Here is a 10,086-nt window from a genome sequence, read left to right on the forward strand (position 1 = left end):
TTATGTGTTTTATCTTCAGTACTTTGCCATGATTGTCAGTTATGTAGCTGCTCTACTGATAATCTCAGTGTGTCCTTGCTAGGATGACACAATCAGTCTACTACCGGAGAATATCAACACCAAACACATTGGTTCACCGTTCCACAGGAGCGGACAGTACTCAGCATACAATAATGTTCTGAATAATGGCCAAGTCTACCTCGCTCCCTATTCCACTGAACCGCTAAGGCGTAACAAACACAAGTCCAACATTTAGCGGAAACTGTTAAACTACCTGTTCACTACCCTCCTACTCTCCGGGGATGTGCAACTCAATCCTGGGCCTAACATCACCGAGCCAGCAATACTCACCGGAGTAGAAAGCAGTGGATGGCCTCGGCCACTGATCGTCGCTGCTGTGGAAGTGGGTGAGTGCTATGGTCCCATGGTTTCTCTCGACTCACCCAGCTCCAGGATAGATTTTGACTCTTCAAACATACCCAAGTCGCTATATGCGATCCCTGACTCTGCTTCTGGTACGCAAGCTGTTTTAATTAGTTCCCCGCATCCAGTGCAAGCGGGAGGGATTGTTATTGTGCTACCGAACTGCCCCTAATCAAAACGGCCTAAACCCAGCTGTCAGAAAACACAGAAAATTGAACTTTTTTCAATGTGTCAATCAATCTCGAGTCATCTGGGACCCACGAGCTAAGCCCAAGGGACTACTAGCGGGGCACTTGAACATTTGTAGTGTCATTCCAAAAAGTGATCAAATTCAACATCTACTCACAGACTCCAACCTTGACTTCCTCTGCCTCTCAGAGACAAGGCTCCATAAAAACTCTCCATATGCTGCTTTGATTGTGCCTGGCTACAATGTTTTCAGGAGAGACAGGATTGAAGGAAGAGGGGTCTCTGATGATTTACATTAGAACATATCCGATGTAAACAAATTGAGTGGTCATGTGATAATGAACTAGAATGTAGTGGCCTGAACGTTACACTGTCTCCCCAAATGTCTTTTACCCTTATTGGAATGTATAGACCACCTTCCACCAAAAGTGTGTTTTTTGATCAGTTTAATAACATGCTTAGGGAATGTGATTTTGGGAAAGAGGTCATCTTAATGGGAGATTTTAATATTAATTATGAAGACAAGTCTTGTAGGAAAACCCTCAAAAGGATCACCTTTGACCTTACACAGCTAGTTAAAGGACCAACCAGGGTGACTTGTTGCTGTAAAACACAGATTGATTTGGTGTTCGGTAATAAACCAGAGAGAGTGACTAAATCATTCAATATGGTTACTGGGCTATCTGATCATAATCTGACACTTATAGCCAGAAAGCTGTCTAAGAGCAGGTTTAACCTCTCTACTGTTAGAAAGCCAGATCAACTAAGAATACCTAAGAGTGAATGAAACAATTTTGAAAACGCAATTAATGGAATTAACTGGAATGATCTCTTGTCCTATACAGACGTGGAAGCTGATAGTCAGGTTTTTCTATTCACAATCCAGACTACAATAAATGGTTTCCTAAAGAAAATCAAATCCAAACCTGGCCAAAAGAGCCCTCTTCCTTGGCTAAATGGAGAAATTTGGATATTGATGAAAGAACGAGTTTATGCTCTGAAAATAGCCCTAAGATCCACATTAGAGCATGACAGACATAGGTTTACCATGTTGAGAAATAAGGTGATGAAAGAAATCAGACAGGCCAAGGCAAACTTTTTTTATTAACATAATTGGTGAAGCAAAGGTAAATTCTAAATTGATCTGGGAGAATCCAAAAGAGTTAACAGGGAAAGACCATAGTAACACTGCAACAAGACTAGAAATCAATCTAACACAGGATGCAGTCAAAATAGCAATCGCCTTCAATTCCTACTTTATTGACTGTCAGGGTACTGACACGAATCCCCTCCACTGGTTTCTTGGGCTCACTGCTACTGAATGACGCTCAACCTGTCTTCATCATACGGGAGGTTTCTGAGTCAAAGGTGAACAAGGTGATAAGCTCACTAAAGAACTCTAAAGCCAAAGATGTGTTTGGGCTGGAATCTACCTTTCTTAAAAATGACAGAGTCACTCATTGGCCCCATTAGTAAGGTCACAAACACATCTATTGGTCTGGGGGTTGTTCCAAGAGTATGGAAGTCGGCCATAATTACGGCCATCTTTAAATCGGGCGACCCTGCTGACTTATGATCCCTAGCTGTGTATTGTCGCGTTCCATGTTGTCTGTAGCTTGTGAGGTGTGGAAACAATTTTTTGCTTTTATGAATTTTGTCTTGCTGCTTTTTTGTTCTGTTGCTGCTGTCTGAATGCTACATCTTGCTTATCTTATGTTGCTCTGTCTGTATGCTATGTCTTGCCCTATGTTGCTCTGCGTGTGCTCACTGCTCAATGATTTTCTATATTGTAATTGTTTTTAATAACCTGCCCAGGGACTGCAGTTGAAAATTAGCCAGCTGGCTAAAACCATCACTTTTACTGAAACGTTGATTAATGTGCACTGTCCCTGTAAAAATATGATAAACGTACACCAACGTCACGCACCATCGAGAGCATCCTGTCGGGCTGTATCACAGCCTGGTACGGCAACTGCACCGCCCTCAACCGCAAGGCTATCCACAGGGTGATGCGGTCTGCACAACGCATCACCGGGGGCAAACTACCTATCCTCCATGATACCTACAGCACCCGATGTCACAGGAAGGCCAAAAAGATCAAGGACATCAACCACCCGAGCCACTGCCTGTTCACACAGCTACCATCCAGAAGGCAAGGTTAGTATAGGTGCATCAAAGCTTGGACCGAGAGACTGAAAAACAGCTTCTATTGCAAGGCCATCAGCCTGCTCAACAGCAATCACTAACTCAGAGGCTGCTGCCTACATTTAGACCCAAACACTGGCCACTTAAAACAATGCCTCTGTTTACATTACTTTTATCACGTGTATTTTACACCTTGTCCATATACTTATGTACATATTCACACCTTTAGATATGTGTATTAGGTAGTTGGGGAATTGATAGATAACAATGCTAGTTCCGACAGTGTAGTACTACACACTAAAATTAGCATGTGTCAAATAAATGTTGAGTTAATTGAAATGCATTCCAGGTGACCACCTCACGAATCTGGTTGAGAGAATGCTAGGAGTGTACAAAGCTGTAAAGGCAAAGGGTGGCTACTTTGAAGAATCTCAATATAGTTTGATTTGTTTAAGATATGATTCCATAATTGACTATTCCACAATGTAGAAAATATTATAACTGAAAACCCTGGAATAAGTAGGTGTGTTAAAACTTGCCTGGTACTGTTGATATAGTATTTTCAGCCTGTAGAAGCAGATGGGATCCTCCTCTTTTTAATAGAAGCCATCAGGCTGTTCTCACCCAATTGCATAGCTTATAGAAATGTTGGCCAACATGAACTCATGAAGTGATTTAGATTTTCAAATTACATTGGCAATGATGTCAGAGTTATTAGAGGGACAATAGAGTGCTGAGTACCAGACAGTTAACAAGTGTGGTAGACTACTAATGACCATCACCAGCATCAGAGCTTGGAGAAGCCCAATTACTCCATGGTCACGTGGTATTTCATTGCCTTATTGTCCTGTAACCGCCAATGTAGTGGTAATACAGTCACCATAACAGTCCTACTTCCTCCATTTCCCAGAAATGGATTGGTTCAGATATCCTGAACAATTTATCACACCAACAATAAAGTAAGTAATTCAACCATTTAATCCGTTTATATGGGATGTGAATCAGTTCCTGTAGTACAGTAAAGACAACTGTCAATCATTTCAACGTCTTCTTTCCAACATCTTCATTCCAACGCCTTTCACCTACAATTACAGACATGACATTAACATCCAGAATCAGCTGCAAAGTAGTAACATTTAGTGAATGAGTATGTATATACACCTTGGTGGAACAGTTGCTAGCAGTTGATTGGAGCAGTGCCTGGTGGAGTCTCAGTACCCTGGATCTTCTGTCCGGTACTGGTCACACACCAACAGTAACCTACCAGAAATAGACATGTTCCATAAACAGTAGAAATATTACACTAACACATTGAAGTGTCACATTCAACTGAATTGGAGAATTTAGTATGTATGTGCGTCGGTGTTCACCTGCAGAGCCCCAACATTGCTTAGGGGTGTATTGTCCTGCGGCGTCACACGTTGGGATGTAGGCTCCAATTGGGCCATGTGTCGCGGCATCTCTAGCACGCTCACATGGGGTCTTGGGTCGTATCGTAGCATCTGGACACAGGTAACAAACATTGTAATGTGGACAAAATGTATGGACATAATATACATTGCTGGACATGCATCCCAGAATCTTGGTTTGCGTCCCATTTGGGACCCTACTCCCCCTAGTCAGAAGTAGTTTATACAGATTAGGGTTCCACTTCAGAAGTAACCTACGTACTAACTAGCTAAATACTGAAATTGTGCTACTTTTTTAAAAGCCCTATGCAGGCAAAATTCCATTTCTGTCCTTTGTATAACAGCTGATGAAACGAAGACTGAAAGTGGGGGTAAATTGTATCAGTGTTATTTCCTGATAGTTGCTAGACAATCCAATCATACATCCAGTTGAATGTATCAAACAGTTCATATCAGAATACCTCAGGCTAGCATCTAGACACCAATATACATCTCTGGAACTCGAGGAGTGGCAGGTAGACAAGCAGTTAGAGAGTTGGGCCAGTAACTGAAAGGTTGCTAGTTTTTATCCCTGAGATGACGAGTTGAAATGTCTGTCTGTGCCCTTAAACAAAACAAAACCTTAAATTCTCCAGTGTCACAGTTGATAATGGCTGCCCTCTCAGAGGGTGTCCAAGGGACAACGGGTTATGAAAAGAAACATTAATACCTACGTGTGTGAATAGGACAGAGCAACACCCACTAATGTTTTATTAAAATGTTGGTAAGTGTGAGGTATGTCACTCTTACCTCCAAGAGCAAAAGCTGTGCTGACAAGTAGAATAATGGTCAATATTGCCATTATGATAGTCTCCTGAGAGAGAAAGAGAGCATTTTAAATCTGGAATGGTTGTTGGTACTAGAGGAGAGGTTATGGAAACCCTGTGTTAAGTACCAAACTTAAACAACGGCTGAGGCAGCATTTCCTACACCCAGTCCAGAGGACCCCAAGAACCGAGTACGGGCAACACGGCACTACTAAGCTATTGCCAAAACTCCGGTATCATGTCATCAACCACATACGATAGATAAGCCTGGCACACAGGAATATGGATCCTTTCCAAATGGCTCCTCATTCCATTTGTAGTGAACCACCTTGGACGAAGGCCCACAGTGCACTACATAGGGAATCATCCTAGATCTAGTCAGAGACTACCCATTTACTGCAAAGGTAACTGTTAGTCTATGCTCTTAATTTCAGGGGGGGGGGGGGGTGTCACTCCACAAAATGGGGACCTATATAGTGCATTACATTTGACCGGGGACACATAAGATTAAGGTGCCATTTAAAGGGGCAGCTAGTCTGTTAAATAATGTCACAATCTCACCTTCTGCACTCTTCCAAGGGATTCACTGGTTGTCTCTCTGTTGTCTGTGAGTTATGGTCTACTTCTTCCACCTCTCCTTTTAAAGGACCTGTCACAGGTGTGACTAGTTGCCTCATTAACCCAATGAGAGTTCCCATGTCGGCCATTATCCAGTGGTTTAAAGAACTAAAGTAAAACTATGTGCAGGTTCTACTCAAGTCATTTTTGGGGGTATCTTTACTTTACTATTTTTTATTTTATTTATTTTTTTATTTAACCTTTATTTAACCAGGTAGGCAAATTGAGAACACGTTCTCATTTACAATTGCGACCTGGCCAAGATAAAGCAAAGCAGTTCGACACATACAACAACACATAGTTACACATGGAGTAAAAACAAACATATAGTCAATAATACAGTGAAAAAGATAAAAAAAAATAAGTCTATATACAATGTGAGCAAGTGAGGTGAGATAAGGGAGGTGAAGGCAAACAGATATATGTATAAATAAATAAAAATATAAAAAGGCCATGGAGGCGAAGTGAGTACAACACAGCAAGTAAAAAAAAAAAAAGAAAAAAAAAAAGAAAAGAAAAAAAAAAAAACACTGGAATGGTTGGTTTGCATTGGAAGAAAGTGCAAAGTAGAGACAGAAATAATGGGGTGCAAAGGAGCAAAATAAATTAATAAATAAATACAGTAGGTAAAGAGGTAGTTGTTTGGGCTAAATTGTAGATGGGTTATGTACAGGTGCAGTAATCTATGAGCTGCTCTGACAGCTGGTGCTTAAAGCTAGTGAGGGAGATAGGTGTTTCCAGTTTCAGAGATTTTTGTAGTTCGTTCCAGTCATTGGCAGCAGAGAACTGGAAGGAGAGGCGTCCAAAGGAAGAATTGGTTTTGGGGGTGACTAGAGAGATATACCTGCTGGAGCGCGTGCTACGGGTAGGTGCTGCTATGGTGACCAGCGAGCTGAGATAAGGGGGGACTTTACCTAGCAGGGTCTTGTAGATGACCTGGAACCAATGGGTTTGGCGACGAGTATGAAGCGAGGGCCAGCCAACGAGAGTGTACAGGTCGCAGTGGTGGGTAGTATATGGGGCTTTGGTGACAAAACGGATGGCACTGTGATAGACTGCATCCAATTTATTGAGTAGGGTTTTGGAGGCTATTTTGTAAATGACATCACCGAAGTCGAGGATTGGTAGGATGGTCAGTTTTACAAGGGTATGTTTGGCAGCATGAGTAAAGGATGCTTTGTTGCGGAATAGGAAGCCAATTCTAGATTTGACTTTGGATTGGAGATGTTTGATGTGGGTCTGGAAGGAGAGTTTACAGTCTAACCAGACACCTAGGTATTTGTAGTTGTCCACATATTCTAAGTCAGAGCCGTCCAAAGTAGTGATGTTGGACAGGCGGGCAGGAGCAGGCAGCGATCGGTTGAAGAGCATGCATTTGGTTTTACTTGTATTTAAGAGCAGTTGGAGGCCACGGAAGGAGAGTTGTATGGCATTGAAGCTCGCCTGGAGGGTTGTTAACACAGTGTCAAAAGAAGGGCCAGAAGTATACAGAATAGTGTCGTCTGCGTAGAGGTGGATCAGAGAATCACCAGCAGCAAGAGCGACATCATTGATGTAAACAGAGAAGAGAGTCGGTCCAAGAATTGAACCCTGTGGCACCCCCATAGAGACTGCCAGAGGCCCGGACAACAGACCCTCCGATTTGACACACTGAACTCTATCAGAGAAGTAGTTGGTGAACCAGGCGAGGCAATCATTAGAGAAACCAAGGCTGTCGAGTCTGCCAATGAGGATGTGGTGATTGACAGAGTCAAAAGCCTTGGCCAGGTCAATGAATACGGCTGCACAGTATTGTTTCCTATCGATGGCGGTTACGATATCGTTTATGACCTTGAGCGTGGCTGAGGTGCACCCATGACCAGCTCTGAAACCAGATTGCATAGCGGAGAAGGTGTGGTGTGATTCGAAATGGTCGGTAATCTGTTTGTTGACTTGGCTTTCGAAGACCTTAGAAAGGCAGGGTAGGATAGATATAGGTCTGTAGCAGTTAGGGTCAAGGGTGTCCCCCCCTTTGAAGAGGGGGATAACCGCAGCTGCTTTCCAATCTTTGGGGATCTCAGACGACACGAAAGAGAGGTTGAAGAGGCTAGTAATAGGGGTGGCAACAATTTCAGCAGATAGTTTTAGAAAGAAAGGGTCCAGATTATCTAGCCCGGCTGATTTGTAAGGGTCCAGATTTTGCAGCTCATTAAGAACATCAGCTGACTGTATTTGGGAGAAAGAGAAATGGGGAAGGCTTGGGCGAGTAGCAGAGGGGAGGGCAGTGCTGTTGTCCCGGGTAGGGGTAGCCAGGTGGAAAGCATGGCCAGCCGTAGAAAAATGCTTATTGAAATTCTCAATTATAGTGGATTTGTCGGTGGTGACAGTGTTTCCTATCTTCAGGGCGGTTGGAAGCTGGGAGGAGGTGTTCTTATTCTCCATGGACTTTACGGTGTCCCAGAACTTTTTTGAATTTGTGTTGCAGGAAGCAAATTTCTGCTTGAAAAAGCTAGCCTTGGCTGTTCTAACTGCCTGTGTATATTGGTTTCTGGCTTCCCTGAAAAGTTGCATATCACGGGGGCTGTTCGATGCTAATGCAGAACGCCATAGGATGTTTTTCTGTTGGTTAAGGGCAGTCAGGTCAGGAGAGAACCAAGGGCTATATCTGTTCCTGGTTCTAAATTTCTTGAATGCGGCATGCTTATTCAAGATGGTGAGGAAGGCATTTTTAAAAAAAGACCAGGCATCCTCTACTGACGGGATGAGATCAATATCCTTCCAGGATACCCCGGCCAGGTCAATTAGGAAGGCCTGCTCGCTGAAGTGTTTCAGGGAGCGTTTGACAGTGATGAGTGGAGGTCGTTTGACCGCTGACCCATTACGGATGCAGGCAATGAGGCAGTGATCGCTGAGATCTTGGTTAAAAACAGCAGAGGTGTATTTGGAGGGCAAGTTAGTTAGGATGATATCTATGAGGGTACCCGTGTTTACGGAATTGGGGTGGTACCTGGTAGGTTCATTAATAATTTGTGTGAGATTGAGGGCATCAAGCTTAGATTGTAGGGTGGCTGGGGTGTTGAGCATGTTCAAATTTAGGTCGCCTAGCAGCACGAGCTCTGAAGATAGATGGGGGGCAATCAGTTCACATATAGTGTCCAGAGCACAGCTGGGGGCAGAGGGTGGTCTATAGTAGGCGGCAACGGTGAGAGACTTGTTTTTAGAGAGGTGGATTTTTAAAAGTAGAAGTTCAAATTGTTTGGGAACAGACCTGGATAGTATAACAGAACTCTGCAGGCAGTCTTTGCAGTAGATTGCAACACCGCCCCCTTTGGCCGTTCTATCTTGTCTGAAAATATTGTAATTGGGGATAAAAATGTCTGAATTTTTGGTGGTCTTTCTAAGCCAGGATTCAGACACGGCTAATACATCCGGGTTGGTAGAGTGTGCTAAAGCAGTGAACAAAACAAACTTAGGGAGGAGGCTCCTAATGTTAACCTGTTGGGGATGGGGGCGCTGTTTAGACTATTTATGCTAATTTGGCAAATTTTTTAAACGGCTTCCCACAAAATCCTTGATCGTACAATATGCATATTATTATTATTATTGGATAGAAAACAGTCTATAGTTTCTATAGGAGTTGAAATTTTGTCTCTAAGTGGAACAGAGCCCATTCTACAGCAATTTCCCTGACATGGAGTCAGATTTGAGAAATGTTGGCCACTTTTCTGAAGTCAGTTAAAAGGGCACTGTCGTTGCTATGACTATACGGACACTTCTTACGTCTTCCCCTGGATGCCTTTACGTGATGACGATTCCAACGGGGTCGATTGCGCGTTCACAGGCCCTACAAATGAAAAAAACCTTTAGCTAGCAAGGCTTTTCTTGCTGCGTAACGCGCGTGGAAGACACCGACCCTCTCCTGTTCCAAGCGTTAGTTTAGCCTGTTATATTTCTCCGGTCATCTTTTCACTCGTTATAGGAGTTACAAACATCATAAAGTAGTTAATTTAAAGCGTTTTATAGCAATTTATATCCGTTTAGTGCGATTTTGGGACATTTATTTTTGCAACGATGTGAAAAGTTGGGCACGCTTTTCAGTTCATCCCGAACGCAGTTGACATTTCCACATGGCAAGAGGACAGCTTTCCACCAAAAGACGATTTCTCCCAAGAAAGGATCCTTTGCCCAAGATACTGATGGAAGAACAGCTCAAGGTAGGACATTTTTATTATGATAAATCGTGTTTCTGTCGAAACATTTTAGTGGCTTAGGACGCCATGTTTTTTGACGTAGCTTCGCTTGGCGCAAACTGTATTGAAAAGTAAGGATAAATTAAAAAATGTAATAACGCAATTGTATTAAGAATTAAATTGTCTATCAATCCCTGTCCACCCTATATTTTTTAGTCACGTTTATGAGTATTTATGTATAAGAGTAGATCACTGTCTAAGTGGCGCAAGGACTTTTTCTTTACCAGCTTGTCTACATTTCACATTGTCTAACCATGATTTTGGTGG

The 10,086-nt window shown here is 42.8% G+C and overlaps 1 protein-coding gene across 1 annotated transcript; it reads right to left on the reverse strand.

Annotated features, from left to right (window-relative positions):
- Window positions 1-3,716: 3,716 nt before the first annotated feature.
- LOC129850357 (equistatin-like) lies at window positions 3,717-5,583 on the reverse strand. Its single transcript, XM_055916805.1, has 5 exons — window positions 5,534-5,583; window positions 4,956-5,019; window positions 4,128-4,259; window positions 3,919-4,017; window positions 3,717-3,839 (listed from the first exon to the last, which is right to left on the reverse strand). Exons 2-4 carry the CDS (start codon window positions 5,005-5,007, stop codon window positions 3,935-3,937), a joined length of 267 nt encoding a protein of 88 aa, XP_055772780.1. The 5' UTR covers window positions 5,008-5,019; window positions 5,534-5,583; the 3' UTR covers window positions 3,717-3,839; window positions 3,919-3,934.
- Window positions 5,584-10,086: the final 4,503 nt, after the last annotated feature.

Source organism: Salvelinus fontinalis, unplaced genomic scaffold (assembly GCF_029448725.1).
Source record: "Salvelinus fontinalis isolate EN_2023a unplaced genomic scaffold, ASM2944872v1 scaffold_1957, whole genome shotgun sequence".
NCBI classification, from domain to species: Eukaryota; Metazoa; Chordata; class Actinopteri; order Salmoniformes; family Salmonidae; genus Salvelinus; species Salvelinus fontinalis.

What these genes read in the sequence shown, in the direction of transcription:
- LOC129850357 (XM_055916805.1), bottom strand. Translation starts at nt 5,007, where the DNA reads ATGGCAATATTGACCATTATTCTACTTGTCAGCACAGCTTTTGCTCTT. An exon ending in CACAGCTTTTGCTCTTGGAG is followed by an intron (nt 4,260 to 4,955) that starts GTAAGAGTGACA and finishes ACCTGTGTCCAG; the next exon opens with ATGCTACGATACGACCCAAG. An exon ending in GCAATGTTGGGGCTCTGCAG is followed by an intron (nt 4,018 to 4,127) that starts GTGAACACCGAC and finishes TATTTCTGGTAG; the next exon opens with GTTACTGTTGGTGTGTGACC.